Source organism: Emydura macquarii, unplaced genomic scaffold (genome assembly GCF_026122565.2).
Source record: "Emydura macquarii macquarii isolate MOO-44397 ecotype Brisbane River unplaced genomic scaffold, CSIRO-AGI_Emac_v2 contig_587, whole genome shotgun sequence".
NCBI classification, from domain to species: domain Eukaryota; kingdom Metazoa; phylum Chordata; order Testudines; family Chelidae; genus Emydura; species Emydura macquarii.
Window position 1 is genome coordinate 7,480,339 of NW_027130724.1, and position 23,170 is coordinate 7,503,508.

At 38.2% G+C, this 23,170-nt stretch overlaps 1 protein-coding gene across 4 annotated transcripts in view; it reads left to right on the top strand.

The window, feature by feature from the left end:
• KCNQ1 (potassium voltage-gated channel subfamily Q member 1) overlaps positions 1–23,170 on the top strand; it is a 519,714-nt gene that overhangs the window by 172,105 nt on the left and 324,439 nt on the right. For 2 of the 4 annotated variants that reach the window (XM_067540610.1, XM_067540613.1), the window contains exons 7-12: positions 11,441–11,551; positions 12,539–12,634; positions 13,725–13,853; positions 16,323–16,464; positions 17,734–17,760; positions 20,747–20,812. In XM_067540610.1, coding sequence (XP_067396711.1) covers positions 11,441–11,551; positions 12,539–12,634; positions 13,725–13,853; positions 16,323–16,464; positions 17,734–17,760; positions 20,747–20,812 — 571 coding nt within the window. The remainder of the gene's footprint in view (positions 1–11,440; positions 11,552–12,538; positions 12,635–13,724; positions 13,854–16,322; positions 16,465–17,733; positions 17,761–20,746; positions 20,813–23,170) is intronic. The other 2 variants (XM_067540612.1, XM_067540611.1) reach the window with 2 other exon arrangements.

Here is a 23,170-nt window from a genome sequence, read left to right on the forward strand (position 1 = left end):
TACAGTAAAGCTTCTTCTTAGCTGATATGAGACCAATTCGCCTATAAAAATGTAGGCAGGCCTTACTTCAGGGAATAAGATGATCAGTTGTGAGAATAATATATATGTCTCCCCACCACCCTGATTATGACAAAGTTAGGTATTTGGTACATTTAATAATTGGGAAATTCTTGTGCTGAAGCCCCCATTATAGTGCAGGGCATTGCTGGAGATGTGGCTCTGGATTAGATGGATTCCCCAATCCAAGTATTTTAATTTAAAATAGAAGTTTTAGTACCCTAGTTAATTTCTAGGTGGAGAATGCTGCAGTAATCTAGATTACTTATGGATAGAAATAAGGATGACAGTCAAGAAGTCTTAATCAAAGAGGAACAGTTGCAACTGCCTGGCCAGCCATATATGAAAAATACATCACAGACCACAGCTTCTGCCTAAAATCGAGCCACTAGGCTGTTGGCCATTGTGGCAAAGAAAAGCACAGGCATAGTCCTTGCATAATTGGTAAGAACAATTCCCTTTTCCCCACTTTTCTCGATGCTTCTATCTACTAGTATGATGCATACTTCTGCTTCCATGCAAGCAACAGTGAATCACAGTCTTTCATTCCGGTCCCTGTCCCATTGAGGCAAGGATCTGGAAAAAGAATAAAATTATAGAATCTGGGTTTGATGAGGACATGCAGAGGAGATGAGTCACATCACCACACTGATGGCTACAGCCCGGTGGAAGGATGATCTAATGGAGAAGAAGGGTGGTGCAGTGGAAAGGTGGTCCTAGACATTAGCATAGGAGTTGGGGGACCTGGTTTCAAGTCCCTGCTTTGTCACAGGCTTCCTGTGTGATCTTGGGCAAGTCACTTTGCCTCTCTGTGCCCTACCTATCTGTAAAATGGGAATACTACTTCCCTACCTCACAAGGTTGTTATGAGGATAAATACATTAAAGACTGGGAGCCATTCAGATGCTACCATAGAATCATAGGACTGGAAGGGACCTCAAGAGGTCTTCTAATGAAGTCTCCTGCAATTAAGGTAGGACTAAGTACTATCTTGACCAGTCCTGACAGGTGTTTGTCTAACCTGCTCTTAAAAATCTCCAATGACAGAGATTCCACAACCTCCCTAGGTAGTTTATTCCAGTGCTTAACTACCCTGACAGTTAGGAAGTTTTTCCTAATGTCCAATCTAAACCACCCTTGCTGCAATTTAAGCCCATTGCTTCTTGTCCTATCTTCAGAGGTTAAGGAGAACTATTTTTCTCCCTCCTCCTTGTAACAGCCTTTTATGTATTTGAAAACTGTTATCATGTCTCCCCTCAGTCTTTTCTTCTCCAGACTAAGCAAACCCAGTTTTTTCAATCTTCCCTCATAGGTCATGTTTTCATCATTTTTTTTGCCCTTCTCCAATTTGTCCATATCTTTCCTGAAATGTGGTGCCCAAAATTAGACACAGTACTCCAGTTAAGGCCTAATCAGCATGGAGTAGAGCGGAAGAATTACTTTTTGTGTCTTGCTTACAACACTCCAGCTAATACACCTCAGAAAGTTCCCCCCTCCTTTTTTTTTTGTTCCAACAGTGTTACACTGTTGACTCATGTTTAGCTTGTGATCCACTATGACCCCAGATCCCTTTCTGCAATACTCATTCCTAGGCAGTCATTTCCCATTGTGTAGGTATGCAACTGATTGTTCCTTCCTAAGTGAGTACTTTGTATTTGTCCTTACTTAATTTAATCCAATTTACTTCAGATCATTTCTCCAGTTTGTCCAAATCATTTTGAATTTTAATCCTATCCTCCAGAGCACTTGTAACCCCCCTCCCCCAGCTTGGTATCATCCACAAACTTTATATGTGTACTCTCTATGACATTATCTAAATCTCTGATGAAGATATTGATCAGAACCGGTCACAGCACTGATTCTTGCAGGACCCGACTTGATATGCCCTTCCAGCTTGACTATGAACCACTGATGATTACTCTCTGGGAATGGTTTTCCAACTAGTTATGCAGCCACCTTATAGTAGCTCTATCTAGGTTGTGTTTCCCTAGTTTCTTTATGAGACGGTCATGCGAGACAGTATCAACTAACGTCAACATATACCACATATACCACTTCCCCTCTATCCACAAGCACTGTTACCCTGCTAAGAAAGCTATTAGGTTGGTTTGACACAATTTGTTCTTGACAAATCTATGTTGACTGTTACTTATCTTATTATCTTCTAGGTGTTTGCAAATTGATTGTTAAATATATGATCCGTTATCTTTCTGGGTACTAAGTTAAGCTGATTGGTCTTTAATTCCTTGGGTTGTCCTTATTCCCCTTTTTATAGCTATCTGTCTTAATTATGATAGATAGAATTTCTCAGAATAACTCCTAGTAGCCATAGTTTTGTGTAATCTCAATAGCTTTGCATTCTTGTTTTAAAACCAATAAAGACAATGAAAGAAAAATATAAGTTAAAAACATAATATGGACACCTGATTCAGGTTCATTGGTAGGAGATAATCACTGGCCACAATATTGGTACAGTCTTTGGACTTGTCTACTTAAACACTTATTTCACAGCAAGCTGAAGTGTAAGTCTACCCCGTGCTAGCTTGCTATCCATGTGAACACACTAAAAGTTCCCTCGTGTGCTTTAATCTACTCCTGTTTCAAAGTGGGGTAGATCCCAGAAGGCAAAACTTGCCAGGAACTAAGCATTCACCTAGGCAAGCCCATAGTTCCATGACCTGGTTGGAAAAAACAAGACTGACAGGGATCCAGGAAATCTATGGTCCATCACCATGTTCTTGATGCCTTCAATAAAAAAAGAGGCCTGTAGAGTCAGGATGATAATCAGGGAGGCTGATGAAGAGTGAAGATAGTTTGAGCACGTGAGGCCAGGTTTCCAAGCGCTCAGCACCCAACATCTCCAAATGTGACACTCAGTCAGTTTTTCAAAGCAGTTCAGTACCCAACATGCTGAACTTCTTTGACAGTCTGGCCTCCACCTATTTAAAACAGGGCAGCACCTTCTCCTGCACAAGAGAAGCATTCATGATCCGTGTTTCTAATGGACCAATAGTCTTTGCCTTGGCTAGCCATCTAGGTCATCTCGCACATGATTGTCACTTCTCTGAACACACCCAAACAGAACCAGGTGCAGTTGAGAAGACTCTTCAGGATGAGTGCTGAATAAGAGATGCTCTGGTTTTTTCACAGTGAGGATTTTTTTTCCCCTTTTTTACAAAAATAAGGAAAGAATGCACAATTCTGTTATCCTTTAGGGTGAATATTTTTCATTAGATCTTCTGTTGCAAACCTTCTTCTTCCTAATTTGCTTAATTTGAATGTACTTGAGGATTTCACATTGTACATGTAAGTCTGTGGCCTCTCTAAAGCAGGCTGAAGGTAACTTGTAGCATTGTCAGTTCAGCTTTTGAGGCAAGCAGATGCAGTTTGTTATGTTCTGCCAATTAACATACATTCTGCCAGAAAAGTAATGTTACTTATGTATTACCAATTATTTATTATCTACAGATAAAATACAAATACTGTGCTCTAAAACAAAGAGAAAAATGTGGAGGGAGGGGGGAATCTAAAGTACTGTGGCTAAACTATTCTTCCTACCCAGATTTGTAATCTTAAAGATTTAATATATGGCTTCAAGAAAATGCAGAAAAAGGTGTTCTCACCAATCCTGTCAAAGAACATCATGTTCAGGAAACATTGTTTGTTCACTGTTTCTGTTCCTTTCTTCCTTGGCTATTAAACTGAACCCATCTTGGGACAGTTTTCGGGAACTTGGCTTTTTGATATCTGTTCCATGATTCAATATTTCCATTCCCTACATCTGAGCAAACATCCTTCAGGAAAACCATGATGTAGATTGTCTTGGCTACAGTCTCTGATCATGAGCACCATTTGCCATGATCTATTATTGAACATACTTCTGCATGGATAACACAGTGCACAGGTTCCTTTGATCTGCATTCTTAACAATTGTCTGCCAAGTGCCTCATTTATAGTTGAAAGAGGTCTTTGTCCTCTTCTTTTTAATTCTTAGATATCTTTCTGCCTATTGTGTGCCTCCTCATTGAGGGTCCAATTCAGCATAACCATGTAGGTAATATCATCTCTATTTAGCCACACACATAAGCATTTGCTTAAATTCCATTGAAAGTCAATGGGACTTAAGCACTTGCTTAAGTGTGTTTGCTGAACTAGAATGGGAATTCTATGCAGACTTAACTTTAAGCATGTGCATAAAAGGTTTGCTGAATCGGAGCGTAAGGTCTTCATGGGTCAAATTGGTTTAATCCACTTTAGTCATTTAATAGCAGCTGCACACTGCCTCACAAAAGGGAGCCTACATCATTTGGGGGCCTTCTTAAATACAATCTTAAAATCCAGTCTAGACTGCAACTTGAGTTCAGTTTTGGACATGTAAAGAAAAACCATTCTGTCTGTTCTTTGTAGACTATACTAACCGAGGAGACTCAACTCATCTCCACCCCATCCTAATTTTCTCTGGGTGTTATAGATTTTTTGAGTATGAATTCAGATTTTGAAATGCTGTTTGTTTGGGATCTATGCATATTGTCTCTGAACTTCGACTCTGTGGGCAGTTCAAATGGTTTTTCCGTTCTCACTTAGTAAAGATCTGTGAGATGGAAATGGAGAAAACCTTTCAAAATTCTTGCTAGCAAAGTACTAATACAAGCATTTTTGCACATAAAGCATACTCATATCATCACCTTTCTTCGAAGTTCTTTGTAATTCCATTAAAAGATACCAAAGAGCTAGAGCAGAATTCTGGCTAGTAACATTCAAATAGTTTTTAGAAACTGATCTTCCATTTCAGTGAAACAATAAAGAAGTGAAAACAAATTTTCTATCTAGAAATTACCTTTTAGGCCAGATCCTAAATTGTCATAACTTCATTGACTTCAACTGAATCAAGACAATTTATACAAGTTGATTTGGCTGTATATGTTTAGCTTTTCCTGTTGAATGAACTGTTTTCACAAGGTGGCTATATAGTAGCAAGATGTTTGTCCTAGCTTGTAATTAACACACATTGCAATTTTCAATATGACCTAGCTAAAATTCTCCTAACAGGGATGCTCTAAAATATTTCACAAGCAGATCCCTGAATTCTAGACATGGCTCCCCTTCCCCTTCTCTAAGGCTTTTGACTTGGTGCCACTCCGTATTTTGATTAAAAACTAGAATGATATAAAATTAACAGACTGAGATAAGCTGCACAAAGAGATGAAATTTCAGGGAGAGAGGACTGGAGAGTGTAGCTCCATGACAGATGCCTGCAATGGGAAGCAGCCCAGGGATCCTAGCTGCTTATCAGACAGGCCATGGGCTGGAACCCAGAGGAGGGGGCAGGTCTGGGTTCCCCTACCACATCAACACAGGAAGGAGTAAAAGGGCAAAGACTAATGAGCCTCGATCAGGGCTAAAGGCCTGATACATGGTCACTGAAAGTTCAGATTTTCATTTGGACTTTTTGTTACCCCAGAAGGAGTAAGGTTCAAAGCATCCTAAGTGGAAGGCTGAGCCGCAAGAAGCAAAAGATTACTGAGTAGGTGCTTGCAGGGGGCGACAGAGACAGAAAAGCTACTACGTTATGCCCACCCTGAGGGGGCACACAAGCTGGTGACTGAATCTTCTACATTAACTTTTAAAAGTTGCCTTTTGAATTTGTATGGATAAAATTAAAAGAAATTTTGAAACAAAAATTCAGTGCAAACTGAAAAATTGAAACATTTAATTTTGAAAATATTGAAACAATTTTTGGGAATATTTTTATGTTTTTTTCCCCCCAAAGTGAACAATTTGGTAATATCAACACAAATTCATGAAACAATTTTGTCGTCAAATCTACACTTTTTTTTTAAAATGTGTTTGAAAAGTTTTATCCAGTTCAAGTCTCTAGTACATGGGAGGCTGGGGCTTGTGCACATTTTTTTTTTAAAATAAAAGTGGTCTGTAAAGTTGGAGGAGCACTGATACATCTTAAAGAAGCAGTTGGAAGGCACTCAGATGATGATGTTGGATTGAGTTGGGGCTTATCTAGTTTTGGTTTTTGGATATTTTAGTGCTTTGCAGTTGGAATTTTGGAAAACCACAACCCTGGCAAGCCAGTTGGGAGGAGCCATTATTCTGTTCTAGCAAAGCTCAGTTCAAGTTGTCCTTGCACTTGTAAAGCGAGTAGAAGAAATATTGAAGAGAACTGACAAAATATGTTACTTACAGTATTAAGTACTTTAACATTAATGAACTGTCTTTTGATATAGCTAAATGGCTTTGACTTTTCAATTTCAAGGTAGATAATCCTCAGTATTGAATAAAGCTTTATATTGTACACAGAATGTTTTAGTAAACAAAAAGCAGATCTTCTACTGTAGGATTTTCAAAGTGCTATACAAATATTAATGAATCAAGTTTCTGGGAGGTAATGAAGAATAATTATCATCATTTTGCAGAATGGGAAACTGAGGCACAAGGTGATTAAAGTACTTGCCGTAGGTCACAGGAAATCTATGGCAGCAGTGGAAATTGAATGCAATCCCTTGGCTTTTATCCTTCCTTCAAGAATTGGAAACAGTATCCTGAGAGTTTGGGGAGAAAAGCAGTGTACTGAAACTTAAACACTGAATTGCTTTGTTGAAGTTTTAGAAAACGGGACTACATCTGTTGTAATTTGCTTTTGATATCTAATTTTTCAGTTCAAATGTGCTTGTACTCATTGATAAATGACATACTTTAGGGGTGCTGGAACAATGTTTATAGTGGGCATGCTGAGAGTCATTGAACCAAACTCTGTATATAATGGAAACCACTTCAAGCTGGAGGAGAGGGGTGCTCTAGCATCCCCAGCACCCCTAGTTCCAGCACCTATACCTTTTGTCTACGGCAACGACTATTCAATTTGTGGGATCCTGTGAGGAATTAAATCCCGCAAATTAGTATTAATATGAAGAAAAATCTTTTTACTCTGTAAAAATGTTGTTTTAATGGCTATTTTTATTTTTTTATTCAGATCAATGAAAAGGGAAGTTAAGCCATTGCTTGAAAAGGGATCTTTGCTTATTTGATTGCCTGCAGATTAGAGTTAGACTCCATTTGCTGTGAAATATATGATGGGATATTTGAATTTCTGTGCTTATAATCAAGCCATAGAATTCCTCAGTTCCGCATCTACATTAAAAATATTTGTGTTTATTTATTTATTTTTGAATTTTTAAGGGATTTTTAAATTAGGACTTTATAAAATGGTCAATGATTTTATTGTTCAACCTTTTGTCCAGTTCATGATCAGAAGATCTTGTGATCATCTTAATGAAAGTGACATAATTTATCTAGACTATTTGATATTTTGGAACAGTTACACAGATAGCTGACAATGTTCAGTTATAGATCTACTGAGTCTGTTGGATATTTTTCTTCATGACATCTGCTGAGTTGGGATAGAACCCCTGATATTCATAAGAGATTGTCTACTCAAGCCCAATTAGATGAAAGGTCTACAACTCTGGAGGCATGGTCATGAAAAGTGGCAGCAGGCAGTGACTCCGTGTCCTTGCCTGTACCACCGCAGCTCTAGCAGCTTTGTCTCCATTGTAAGATTACTCTTCTCCATGAACGTTAGCTTCATTTTGGCTCTGAGTCCAAAGGGTGATGATGGCAGACTGATTTGTGTTCCCGAGAGAGACTCTAGAAAAATATCTAATGTTAATTTGTTTTATCCTATTACATTTACTTTGATTTATTTCTTAACTGAGGATTTTTCTCTCTGAGATGGCAAATGTGCCTTTTATTAAAGAGAAGAATTATGTTATCAGTTTATATATCCTTGCTCAGAGAGAGACGCTTTAGTCAAATTTTTAAAAATGATCAGTTCCTCTGGTTAGCATATGTCCTCAATACTGGTTTTAACCAATTGGATATTAGGAACTTATTATTTCTGTTATCTGTCTTCAGATACTTAACCTAAGTCAGCCTTTCCTGTGAAGTGATGTAATTATGCCTGAGATAATGCCAGACCCTCAGGCTCTAAGTTAGCAGCAGAGCAGGTCTTGTTGTTCTACCAAAACTCGCAAGCGGACCAAAGTTATTCAAATATTGCCTTCTCTTTTAGTGTCATGTTACAAAACCAATTTGAGCTTACAAAGTATAATTCAGACGCTATCAGGAGGTAGATATAAATATTTTCTGCAGTTGAAAATTGTGCTAATTTGTATTTTTACCATGAGTTTTTCAAAGCAAAAAGCTAAGCACTTGAGCTATTTAGAAGAGTATACTTTGCATTACATGCAACCGAAGCTTGATTTTCATTGCTGATTTCAGCAGAATTTGTGAGTGGTTCAGCCAGAGGAGTTAGAGTGCTCAGAACTTTTAACAATCAAGCAACTTATGCTTAGTATAATTTTCATTCTAGCATTTTTATATATTAATACAGTACAATGTAATAACTAGGCAGATACAACCTTGAGCCTCATTTAACTGTGTAATGTTGGACAGTTACACGGTCTTGCTTAATACCTTTAACTCTCTGTACCCATATATTCCATTGAAATTAATACAACAGCACCTAACCTGCTTAGGGCCTTTTAAAAATGCCTCTGAGACCCTGTCTGCATCATTAATGAACTAAATATCTTTGCAAATCTGGCCCAGGGCCCTTGCTCATCTTTGATGTTACTCCCGTTACAAGGCAGGAGTAACTTCATGGTTGCATAACAGCAATCTCATTAATGCAAGATCAGGTTTCTTAGAGTTCTGTCCAGCACACTGCCTTTTACCTTCCATTTAATCATACAACTTGCATCGTGCAGGGGCAAGCTCTCAATGTATTTTTGCAGAGTTGGGAGAAGGTTTGGAAATATGCCACATTTTTATTTATTTAAAAATTGGATGTTTTATGGGGTTCTGTAACTGTTTAATTAAGTATACTTTAGAGATTGTGTAGCTGTGACCTGCAGTGAATTTGCAGCAAGAATAAGTGAGCTGCTAAATGCTCATTTACGTAATGCATCTTTTACATAGATTAAAAACATTCATATGCTGCATTCTCAGACATTTCCTAATTCAGTTAATAATTAAATTCTCTTGGGGAGTGTGCAGATATGATCATTGGCACAGAGTAAAATTAATAGCTGACACAAAAATATAGCACATTTCCATTTGGAGTTTATTAATTATTATCCTTATTTGTATTAAAGAAGACAAGACAGATGAAGGGTAGGAGGGGAAGCAAGGCACAGAGGGAAAGTGACTTTCTCAAGGTCATTGCCCTAGTTCGTGGCAGAGCTTGGATTAGTACCTACATCCCCAGTTTTCCAGTCCAGTGACATATCACTAGAACACATTGCTTCCTGATAAAATTAGCCAACAGAATGCCAAATTTCGAAACCTGGAAGTGGCTTTTGACCTGTAAGAATTTTAATTGCTCTTAGAGTCTGAATTTATACCTACTGTGTTGCTGTAGTTGCTTTTGTATTACATTCCATTATTTCTGCAGCACACAGGAGAAGCCTTGACTTCCTGTAAATAATGACTGATTGCAGCCTTAATAAGCCTTGCTCTGTTACTTCAGTATTGTGGTGAAATCTTCACATCAATGCCGTGAAAACCAAACTTCCAGGTGTTTCCTCTGTGTTGCGTGTTAACTTGTTTGTAGTTAGTACTGATGTACTGTGTGAATTAGGCTCCGTTAGAAGGAGTTGTTGCTGTGCAGATATTATTCCAGTTCTGCCCTTGCTGTTTACATCAATACTATGTGCTGATATATCTCATAATTACCCTATGTGGTATTGTACAAATTCACTGAATGTGTCTTTTAGAGGTCAGAGTCATGAAGTAGTCTTAGCAAACATCCCCTGCATGTAAATAAAATCAGCAATTCAGTCTTGAGCAGAATTGGGCTGGCAGTATTTCCTGAAGTAAGAGTGAGACTTGGGCAACGAACCCTATGGCCCAGCAATTTCATGTACTGTAAAGTATTTTCAAATCATGAAGACTTACATTAATGCTTGTACTTTGCAACATGTTAACATGCACTTTGTTGTAATTCAATTTCCTGTTCTCTTTTCATTCTTCTATGAATGAGGAAACACACAGAAAGGTGAATTGACTTCCCTAAGGCTACACAGATAGTGGGAAAGATGGGAGTAGGACCAATGTCTAATGACTTCCAGTTGCGTGCTCTGCCCAAAATAAGGGATGTTCCTGTCTAAAAATATATAGTAAATAGCACTGTCATTTAATAAAAGCTGAAACAATCTTCCTTAGAGATTAAGAAATCTGAGCATCAGACATCCCAGTTTCTCAGCCAGGTTGATATCACAACCACCAATAAACATAGGTTGGAGTGGCCATCTGAATCTTTCAGGGCACTCCAACATTTCTACACACAACTCTGTTAGTATATATTAAAATAAGAACACATGAGGTTGGAATGGCTGGAGGACAAGTTTATTGAGAGATCCTTTCAAAGCCCAATGAAAATATGAGAAGCACCTTAGAACCCCATCCTGCAACTTGTTGCATGGGGGTGGACAGTTGCGTCCACATGAAGTCCTATTGCTTTCAATGAGCTTTGCCTATCGTGTGTAACAAGTTGCAGGATCATGACCTTAATTTGAAAATAGTCTTAAATATTTGTTTTCAGTGCATTATTTATAACACTGAAAAATCCCCTAGACAGGTTTGGTGTAAACACCTAGATAGACAACATTTAGTATACCTGCTTGGAGAACTGGAGGGAAAAAATGCCATTGTACGTTAGACAGTGTTGGAAGTTTCTGTTCCATTGGCTGTCAAAGCTGACTGGGTTTTTTCATTCAAAATTTTATTTGGCATTATCTTTATAGACTTTTTTTCCCGCCAAAACCCAAGAATTTTCAAAAACTAAAAGTTTCAATTTTGAAAAATCCTACCATGTGGCTAAGCTAACCAATTAAACATGGTAATGCAATTTCTCTTCCCTCCCTCCCCCCAAAAAACAAAACAAAAAAACTTTGAAAATGAAAACTGAAAAAAAAACAAAAAAACCCTGAATACAACAAGCACACACCAAGAAATAGCATGAAGAGAGAAAGAGAGAAAAATTGAGAAGGCTACATTCTCATCAAAAGTTTCTATCCAATGTTTTTAAAATGAAAAATTTCAAATGAAACCAAAAATGGTTTTGCAGAAATTTTCATTTTTAAAAAAGTGTACTTTCTTACATTTTTTTGTGTGGAAAACCTTTTGACCAGCACCAGAATTTAATGGCAACATAGTTATAGTTCTTAATATAAATAAAAGCTTTGGGTGAAAAATAGACTTGAGCATAATTTTGCATCTCTGATTGTAACAAACTGAATATGCATATCAAAAAATGAATGTTTATGTTGTTTATATTTTCTTATAATGCAATATGTACTTCTCTTTACAGGTGACTGTTACAACTATTGGTTATGGGGATAAGGTACCTCAGACATGGATAGGAAAGACTATTGCATCTTGTTTTTCCGTGTTTGCTATCTCATTTTTTGCCCTTCCTGCGGTAGGTTCTCTCATGGTTTTTGTTTTTTTTTTCTTGCAGTTTGTTCTTAAATGAAGTAATGGACTATTGCATCTTTTCTGAATAATAATTTTAAATTGCCAAAAGATTTTTAAAAATATCAGAAGTAGCTGAAAATCACTCTTGTGCTTCCTTATTAATTTTATATAGTGTTCTATTTGGTGCAGCCTACATTTGCTACAGTTCTCTTTGAAACATGGGTGTTTAAGCCTGAAAATGAAAGTTTTAATGAGAATACCTTTCTCTTCAGGTTTTAGAAGTGTACAGTAAATTAAATTCATATGTTAATAATTTTTGTGAGTGAACTAATGCTGATGTTTTAGTTTTTTAAAGCCCTGATACATCAAAAGCACTCCAACATGTGCTTAAGTATCATTGATGTCAATGGGTTTAAATACTCTGCTGAACAGGGATGAATTTAAGCATGTGCTGCTGAATCAAGACACTTAAACCTTTTTTTTAGAATATGCATAGAAGTGTCTTTACAGATATAAACTTCTATTGTTTTTTCTGTTCCAATTTTCCTACTATAGATACATCCAAAGAGGCTTGCTTATGACTTAATAATACATGGAATACTAATACTTGATTTCTCATCTTACTGAAGGGTTAGGCAAACCAGGGTAAAAACACTCTTTCAGATCCAGCTCTTCACCTGCACAAGCATTTATGTGGTTTTCAAACTGTGAAATACTATCTACGTTTATTCTCTAGGGGGTTGATCCAAAGCCAAAAGATTCCTATTGTCTTTTATGCGGTTTGGATCAGACACAAAAGCACTAACATTTTAAGTTCCAAGAAGTAATACTAACCTGACTGAAAACTACTGCATATTAATTCATTTCCCCTGAATAATTAGTTAAGTTGTTTATGATGCTGAATAACACTTTATTAATAATGATGTAATTTGGCCAGATTGTTGAAATATTTTTTCTAAAAATTAGATCTTTATTTTCTTTCTTCCTTCAGGGAATTCTTGGTTCAGGCTTTGCCCTGAAGGTACAACAGAAACAAAGACAGAAACACTTTAACCGTCAAATCCCAGCCGCTGCTTCTCTCATTCAGGTACCCAGACAGCTATATTTTAAATGGTTTTATTTTCCCCTGTTTATTTCAGGCTGAGTGTTTTTTTCAAAGCTGCCTGAAGGATTTGGACACCAAATTCTCATTAAAAATTAATTGGGAATCCAGATGTTCTAGGTAATTCTAAAAATCCCACTGTTAAAGGGCAAAACATGACCAGAGCAATTGGAAATATTCTCCACAAAAGACAGTGCAAAGGGTTCATATCAGCTGTTTTAAATTTCTTGCAGAAGAATATCCAGTGATCATTGGTTGTTTGATACAAGAGTTGTTAGAACTGAGAACCAGTACTCTCATTTCATCTTGGAACAACTACAGTTTAGAGCTGTGCAGAAACCAGAATGTCCGTCCAAGAGAAAATGATGCATTTTCAATTTAAAAAAAACAACATTACAAATCCAAACAAAAGGATAGATGTGCAAAATTTTCCCTGGGATGAACACTTTCAAAACATTCCATTTTGGAGGAACCAAAATGGAATCTTTCAAAAAATTCTGGTCTGAGCTCCCAGGATCCCACCTTGCCTGGGGAGCCAGGGCAGTCTATCAGGTAGGCTGCCATGGAGATTGGGAGCTCTACCTTCCAAGTTCCTTGGAGTTAATTTCCTGGGAGGCTGGGTACCCAAGGAAGTTCCATTTTACAGATAGTGACCTGAAGCACAGGATAGGTTAAGTGATGTGCCCAACACAGGTTATGCAGGGAGTTGATGCAGAGCAGGGAATTCAATTCAGGTTTCTTGAGTCCCAGCCCAGAGAGCTTCTGACCAGACCATCCTTCCTGTTCATGTTGTCCTGACCCTACTTATTGCAAATAAAAGATGTGATTAAATAAGGAACATTTCTCCCCTTTTTATATTTATCAAACAATTTAAGATTAGATGGACTGAATTTACTAAATGAGGATTTTGCACAATGCCAAATGATAAATTATTCTACATTTGTGAAAAGAGAGATTCAAGAACCTGCACACATCAATAATTCCTAATATCCTCTTTACATTTCAGGCAAATCACATTTTAGTAGCTCTAACAATGAATCTATTGTAATAATTGTACTGCTAACAATTATTTTAGACTGCATGGAGATGCTATGCTGCAGAAAACCCAGACTCTTCTACGTGGAAAATATACATAAGAAAACCTGCCAGAAATTATCATTTGATGTCACCTAGTCCAAAACCAAAGAAATCAGCAATAGTATCGGTGAGTAATCCTGGTTTCCTTTCCCATTTTGGTAGTTCAGTGAATACATTTGTTTTGTAGATTAGATGGAATTTGCTCATTCTCCAGAGGCTATCAATTATATTCGTATGACAGGATATTACTTGATCTTAAAGTTTTGCTTTTTAAATGAACATTGGGATTTTCTGAACAGAAACATTTATATCTCTAGTTCCAGAGGGGTAGCCGTGTTAGTCTGTATACAGCAAAAACAACGAGAGTTCTGTGGCACTTTAAAGACTAACAAATTTAATATTTGCAGACATAAGCTTTCGAGAGACTTCAGCTCTCTTCTTCAAATGCAGTAATACAGAAAATAGGTAACACAGAGGCATCTTATAGATAACCTCCCCCATTGAGAACAATGGGGGAGGTGGAGTCCGGTACTTAAGACCTAGATTTATATCTCTAGTTTACTTTGCTGCAACTCACTCGTTTGATTTTGATGGACGTGAGAATTTTTAGGGACGCAACTGTGACAAAACTCACTTCTGTCAGCCAGTAACTGAATGCAAGACATTGTGAAATAATGAGCAATGAGAAGGTAAAGTGAGCACTTGCCCTTGTAATGGTAAAATACTGTGCTGCTCTCAAATATTATTCTTATGGCTCAGTCTATCCTTCTGATAATAACACATTGTGTTTATATATAGTAGCACTTCCTGCCAAATGATCCCAAAGAATATATGTTCTTATACAAACGCAACTGTGTATGTATTTCTGTAATTATAATAAATAAAAGTAGACTGAACTTTACTAGGCAGATAAAATTGAGTTCCACTTGATTTATATGATTTGGGTGTTTTGGATGGAACCTGAAAAAATGAGGTCCTACTTGCTTGCCTCAAGCATGAGGACCAAATTTCTAAAAAGCAGAGTCCTCCTAAACTTGCACTATGCAAACATGCACACATCCACATTCAAAAACACAGGTCAAATAAGTGTGTCTGCATATACCCATTTGTGTACCCAACTGCCCAGTTTGCATGTTTGTTCTTACAGGCACAAGGGGGCTTCCACTTCTTAAGGAATTGGCCTTAATAGTCCCATGACACATCTTTGTAAGAATTTTGTCTTTGGGTCCTTGGGTAAAATGTCTCTTTCCCCCAGCTTTGGCAGTGTGCAAGGGGCTAGTTAGCTGCTTGTTTCTCTCCCTCCACCCCACAATTGGTTGCACCTCAGTGACAGCCTATGTAAATGGTTTTTAAAGCACTTTAGAATATTTTGCCATGAGAAGTACTTTGCAAATATAAATTTATATTATATATTTCTTCACCCATTCATCCATTGCAGCTGTTTACCAGTGCACCACAGAAGCACACAACAGGCTAGCCTGGGAAGTGAAAAAGAATATTGGGCCAGATCCTGAACTTGACTAAATAGGCATAGTTCAACTCATGTCAATAGAGCTATGTCTGTTTGCACCAGTTGAGGATCTGGCCTATTGTAGCCATGAAACCACAAGTGATTTAGGTAGGCAGTATGGTTATCTTGTTTTCCCTTCCAAATTTTTTTTTTTAAATTTTTCTTGCTAATTTGCCTTTATCTTCTCATAAACTACTTTTGTCTTGTTTATAACAGCTGAATTAGGAGAGGGTCCTATGATTCTTGAGCACAGGAGCCAGTACCTGTTTATTTTAAATGTATTATCAAATAAAGTTTGTAACATACATAACTCATTGCTGAATTAGCAGGTTTTTACTACTGGTAAGCATTTCAGTAATAATTACATTATGTGTGATACTAGAAATTATCCTGTTTAAAAAAAAATCACATTGAGAAATGGGCTAACAATGATAATGAGAATATCCATCTAATATTTATAGTGCCTTTTCTTGAAAAATCCTAAACCACTCTGCATCAGTTTACTGAGGGAGTTTTGCAAACTACATACTAGAGAGAAGCTGAAAACTCAACCTGAAATCAGAACCCTTGCAGATTTCAGAAGGGTTGGGTTCCGGTCCTGATTCATGAGCACTATTCCTCACCCTCCTTCAAACGCCCCGTGACTGAGCTCCATGCAATTGTTCTATGAGTTGAGTCTTACAGTCACCCGACTAAAACACCTGGCCTCCGTTCCCAGCTTGACTCCCATAGTACACTTTTCCTTAAAGTGCCATGCTAAGAACAGGGTTTTGCTGATCCAGGCCCCACTGCCCTTAAAGGTGACAGACCGTCTTGTTATAGTCAGGAAATGAAAGATAATACTATAATCCAACTGAAACTGGAAGGAGAATTCTGGTGGGCAGACTGCATTTATTCATTTTAGAATTTGCCCAGGACATCAGGATTAATATCCTACTCTTGTGAAAATTGTCATGGGAGTATTTAATGAAAACAAATGGCCAGACTCCCCTTGATGTGGTTAATCTAATCAAATAAATCCATTTATTGAGGAGGCACTCTAATGTGTATTCTTACAAGAGATCTAATTTGTGTTCACATTTATAGGTGAAGAAGAAGAAGTTTAAGACCGAGAAGGACAATGGACCTTCTTCTCCAGATAAAATGTTAACTGTTCCACATATCACTTATGACCACGTGATGGATGATAGGAAGTCTGACTTTAATATTGATGCATATGAAAATTCTGGTAAGAAAGTCCTTTATAACATATACACATTACAATACTAGGACCCTAGTTATGATAGATAAAAAAGCATGTATATGGAGGAGAGAGGATCGTGGTACTACCTGCTCCCTCCCCCTTTGTTAGGGATTCCAAACAAGGATTATTTTCTATTTGGCTTTGGCCACTGGCTGGTCTTGATGAGGCCCAATCCCTCTCCTAGTGAAAATGCTCTACTGCATAGGCCCATGTTGAAGGTTACTCCTACCTTCTACGAGAGCTACTTTCTCTGCAACTGATGCCATTACAGTTTTTTAAATCTAGTTTGTTTCTGCAAACCATGTGTGCCCCTTTCCCCTCCTGGGGTTGGTTTTGGAGGTAGAAAGCTATTAATTCAAGTACATATAATGTAGTATTATAATAATATCATCTAGATGTTATATATAGTGCTTTTCATAAACGCAGGTTCTCTGCCTAATTCATCAGTGTAGGTTTCTTTTGCGAGGGGGCGCTATACAGAAAGAGAAAAGAACCTGTTTTATACTCCTGTTGTAATTAAGAATCTTGTTGCTTTTGACGTTCATATGTAAAATAACTGATGATTTGCAGTGTATTTCTTTTTAAAGTTACTAGCATGTTGTATTAAAAGCTGTTAACTTCTATGTTTTAATTCTGGCAAAAAGAATGTTAACTGAAGCAAATGAGGTATAATTTTAAAGGTGCATTTTACAGATCATATAGGTTTTTAAGCTCTTTAATTTTTCTTCAGAAAGTTGGCTGACTTTGTTTAAATATAATGGCCATTAAAATGAGGAGATGATTGCAGTGTTTATTGAAATCAGGCATATTTTAGTTCAGGCAGGAAGTCTAATCTCCCCATGTCATTCTGGTGCACTATAGTCCTTCTGCAATTTCCCAGCTTTTTCAGTCCTCCTGGGCTTCTCCTGAGTAACGGTTACCACATAAACACTGTTGTGCCAAACGCTATCATAGTTAGCAGGTGAACAAGGATGAAGTTGATTCTTTGGATCAACTACTGAGAAAAATCTTCCTGCAAAACAACACAATGTCTGAGCTTTATGAATGCCTACATTTGCCAAGTCCCATCTTTGAGATTTTGAGTCCCTAAATATACTAAGGGACTGACCATATGATTTGCAGGCGAATACTAGTGCCTCTTCAGAATAAACTCTTTAGCTGTTAATCAGAAGTTTTCCTCTCATTTCTTCTGACACTTATTTTCTCTTCTTTTTGTTCATGTTCTGTCCTCTCAAAACTCTTACAAGTATACAGGACAAACAGGAATGTTAATGTTGCTTGGTAAGTTGAAGAAAATAATTTTATCTACAGCATGCCAGACTGACAATGTAACATAGTTTGCAGTGCTCTTATATGTGTTTAGTGACAAGTAGCTTGCTATAATCCCTTCACTACTAAAAACTGTATGCCAGACAGAAATGTGCATTCTCACACATCTAGTCATAATCACAATTTAATTAAAAAGCAGAATATCAGGACACTGTTTAATAAAATATTTGTTTATTTGTCCATTCCCTTGCGTCATTTATAACCAATGCAAGTTATATTCCTTTGTAAAGGTGACTGAACAACCAGCAACTGAACACACGCTGTTTCCTAAACAAATAATGGGGCACCAGCAAAATTTCCAGGCACAGCGTCCTGTGTTGTACATACAAAAATGCATGCATAAGTGTTTGCACCTGTAAAAATGGATTTAGGCATTTGTGAAGATGGATGGGCACCTGAAAATTAAATAATCCACTTTCTCTTTTTACAGAAAATAGCTGCAGTCTGAATTCTTTGTCCCTTTAAGCCATTATGACCATGTGCCTTTTTCTAAGTATGCTCATGGTGCAGCTTTCTTAACTATGAGTGTTCCTACATATTTTTAGGATTAGAGCAAGGGCCATGCAAAACCAAAAAGGTTTTAGTAAGAGTACCATAAAGCCCCACTTACAGTGGGTGCTGTCTCTGCAACCATTGAAGACAATGGCAAATTCCCATTGACTTAAGTAGTAGAGAATTGAGTCCAAGTACTCCAGAAGTTGGATTATGCTGTCCAAAAATGTACAGGACAGAACTCTCCACTGGGCCTTCACAGAACTCGGGCACAATGGATTTGGGGGGATGGCAGGGAGCTAATTGTAGCTACCTGATTCTGCTCTGCCCAGCCCTGATGCAACTTAAAGTTGCAGGGGGAACGGAGGCACAGCTTTAATTTGCACCAAGAATCAGCATAAGGGAGCCTCTCCCCCATACCTTCCCTAATACGCTTTTCCCTCCTTACCCCAAGCAGTGCGGCTCTGGCGCTTGGTTGAATAGGCACAGGAGGAGAGGAGTACAGCATAGCCATCTCTGCTTGCTTTAAGTCTGCAAGAGATTCCCCCAACTCAGGGGGACTCTTCAGAGAGGGCTCCCCAACTACTATAAAATCATTTTGTATTTCCTACGCAGGCACAAAGTGAACTTGGTAGACCTGAGAATCTGGCCCCCAGTGTCCTCCAAATGGTTGTAGGGGAGAAAAGAAGGAAGAGAGAAGTATATATTTTGTACCTGAGTCTAGCATGGATACAATCATACACACACATACTCAAAAATTATATTACAATAACACACTGAGGTTGCAAAGTGAAGCACTCCAAAGGTAGGAAATGCCAGAATTAAGGATGCAAGTCATCTCCCTTGTGCATATGCATTATGATGCAGTCTTTCATTACATGATCACGTACCATTTTTCCACAGCCCAATCAGTGCCAGTTCCCACTTCTGGGCTTCTTCCCCGAGTCCTAATCTTCACCTCACCCTGACTCGCAATCCTAATCTCCCTGCCAGATCTCTTTGCCCAACCGGAGTCTTCTACCCCCTCTCGCACTCCCTGGGCTCCTCATCGGATGTATTTCTTTCCCCTCCCTCCTTGGCTCCCAGTCTGTTTGCACAACCACACCCAGTCTGCCTCCTCTTCTCTGACCCCCCGCGCCTGGCTTTTTTCTCCACTGCGTTTGAGTTGTGCTGCTTCCTCCTCCACATTGCCAAGTGCCAGCAGGGGGAGCTTTGAGAACATGGGAGCGACAGTGCTTTTAGTTCCCATGTCCAGCATTCACAGCAGCCCCTGGCAGTTACAAGGAGCAACAGCAAGGATAGTCTAGCTGAGCCCCTGCAGCTCCAGGCTGCAGCATTCTGAGTTGTTCTGTGGGGTGGTGCATATGCAGTCCAGTCAGCACTAGGAGTGGTAAGGGAATGGTGCATGCTCCACCAAGATGGACTCTTTGGAGAATTTAGCTGCCAAGCTCTGGTCCATCTCTACTGAGCCGTGTGAGCATGACTGAGATTTTGGTGGAGTCTCATAAACTGAGCAGTTTTTATAGGGGACAGCAAAAGACACATCCCTGACACCAGGAGGACACCTCTGTCAAAGCAGGGTGGTGCCACAGCTTCTCAACAAAACGGCTGTAAGACTGGTTTGAAATATGGCAAAACAACATCTTTTTACCTAATCTCGTTCTTGGAAACAACTGAAACATTTTGGCTGAAACTTCCCCAAGAAATCCAGCCTGAGGCAGACACCTAATATTGGAAATTTCAGCCCAAATGGTTAAAGTTTGGGCAAGGCTACAAGCAATTGAGAACAGTGTGTTATAATGGGAATTGTCCACCTACAATATATTGTACTAAAGAGGCACAGAAAAAACAAAAAAAGACAAAGTTACACTATGACCTCCAAGGGCCAGATTGAGTCTGGTCCTTATTGATTATATAGTTGAGAGGTAGCGCACAAGGAGACTTATCTTGCTGGCACTTGTATGGACCATGGAAACGTCAGGTTGAATTACCTTCCCTGTGCTCGGGGGAATATAGGGGCATCTCCATCCCTATTCCCTGGGAGCACATGGCTCCACAAAGGGGATGGAGAAGGCAGAGCTATGGCCACATGATGCTGCAGAACAGCTTAGGTGCATGAGGGGGTATTAAGCCACAGCCAATAAAGGTTTAACAGTAGACCTACTTCCACTGTGCATGGGAGGTACAGGGTGGGGACTTAGTTTCAAATGATACTAAAAAAGGTAGAAAATACACACCAAAGTATTTTACCTATATTTAATCAATAGTAAATGAGAAGAGTTCCATTAAAGCTCCTTTCCTCAGTGTTTTTCCTTTTTAATTATAAAGATGACAGATGCAACACAGACTTTGCATTAAAGAAAGACATGTTGCCATCTCTCCAGCTGTCTCTTTTTTTTCTCTCCCTTTCTTTCTGTCTCTTGTGTGCATCTTTCCTGTGACTCAGACCGTCAGCAATCCTGGGCATCCTTTTCTGCAAAGCAGCCGTCCTCCAGTACTCCTCCTTCTCCAGGTAAAGCTCCCATTTCAATGTTCCATCTCCTTTGCAAGTGCCAGTAATTGCATCTTTGCATTGTGAAGTCCAAAGACTTGCCCATTCTCAGGGAAAATTAATTTTTTCTTCTCTGCCCCTTTCCCCTCTCCTCCCTCAAAAATTTAGGTGTTTTTTTTTTCCAGTGGAAATTTTAATACTGAAACATTTTGTTTTTCAGAATTTTTTTGACAAAAAATCAAAATGTTCCACAGAAAACAGACACTTTTAATTTAGTTGAAAAACAGTTAAAATTGAAAAATTTCAAACAGCCCTATAAAAGAGTAAACCTATTTGTCGTATGTAAGCTGATAGTAAAATTGTGAAACCCAAGTTGATTTCTTAGAGTATATTTTATCAATAATATATTTTAAAACATTTTTACTACACTACTTAGGTATCCCTATGCAAATGCCAGACTGCTGGAAAAATTACTGTATAAATCTAGCGCTTACTCCTCCAATCATTGGGACATTTAGGGTGGCAGAAATTTGTAAGTTCTCCATATCTAATGGTTATAATGTTTTTCTACAACTTAGACTAAATATTCCTTGCTGTATCTATTGTCTATTAATTCATGCTCTTGTTAATTCATGAACATTGATTCCTTTCTTTAGAAAAAAATCATTTTTTCCCCTTTTTTTAAAGTATCTGTAGACAGTTATAGCTCATACCTGAGAGGAAGCATAGTCCAGTGGTTAGGGAGCCAGTCTAGGAACCAGTCTAAGATTTGAGAGACCTGGTTTCAAGTCCCTGCTCCTTTATTGATTTCCTAGGTGACCTTCAGCAAGTCACTTAGCCTTTCTGAATTTCTGTTATTCATTTGCAAAATGGGATAACACCTATTTCACAGGGGAGGTGTAAGAATAAGTACATTAAAGATTGTGAGGTGGTCAGAAACTGCCACATAATTACTTTATATAAGAAGACATACAGACAACCACCAAGAGCCAACCATTTACAGAGTTCATTTTTATGCATCTCTTCCATTAGGCTTGTAAGTAGTCATACCATGGCGGAGTTTGATCAGGGGAGACAGTAATCCATTGTTTTGCTCCAGATTTTTAAAAAAGTTTTTGGATTTATCTGACCTTCCTCCAGAATTCTGTGGTCTGGAATTCAGGGCGAATTTTTCACTAGTTTGCTTCTCCCTGCTCAGAGGAAGCAGTGTTACGGTGCACAAACGCTAGGGAGCAGAAGCGGGTGCTTCACAGCAGTACAGGACTGGTCATGATAAGTAGTTTCCAAAAAATTTCAAGGGAAAAAAGTAGGCAGTAGCTTCACTTGTAGGCAAATATAATGTCACTCTTATTATCCTCTTGTTACTCTCAGGAGAGAGCATATCCTTATATTTTTCAAAACAGGTGGGGGTACAACCTTAATTTCTTCTTTCCTCTTGCATCTATCGTTTCTGTCCCTTTCCATCTTAAACAGAAAAGCAATAATTGTAACAATTCAACAACTGCAAATCCTCTTGCATGCGATACATCATGTGGATACAGTATAAGGAGTGTTTGGGGAGCACTTCATGTGGCTTTAAGTTCAATAGCATTGTCATTAGTAACCAGAATGTGTGAAAAGATTTTTTTAGAATTCTCCTTAGGAAACTGGTGAGTTTCCTCCGTACCTGGCAGAACGCTGAATATTCAGTATTTATTTAGTAACAGCCAAAGGAGTCTGTTTAACAAAATTATGTAAGCTCCTGTAAAGTTGTACATTTTCAGCTCAAATTCTTCTGCTGTTTGTTTCATAACCCCAGTCCTGACTGTGGCCATGTTAATCCAACGGATATTACTCAGAAAAAAAAGTTGATGCTGGAGTTTGCTGTTATTTGCTATAGAATTTCTCATTGCTTTAGTGCTAAAATTGGCTCTAGAGCAGTACTGTGCTTTTAGACATCTAGTACTGGAGTAAAATCTTGCTGTATTTTTGAATTTTTCCAGATGTTTCCAATCTTGCTCCTATGGAAGTCAGTGAAAGCAAACCCCCATTGAGTTTATTGAGAGCAGGATCATGCACTTGGTCTGCTCCTTACAAATAAAATGGCCAAGAATTGTGACTTGATCCATTTCTATACCTCTTGATTTGTCCTAAAAGCACAATAGTCAATGTTGTACAGTCATTGAAGTAGATTTAAATTGACAACATACATTAATTTCAGGGTTATAAATCTTCCCAGGCCTGAATGTACTGTGAAATGTTCATGAATTCCTGGATACAAGGCATAATGGACCTGTGCCCTTAGTTAATGTTCTGCAAAACTACATTTATGTTTAGTTGTGTGTGTTTGTTCCATTCATTTTACTTTGTGTTTTATTTTATTTCTGAATGTTGCTATTT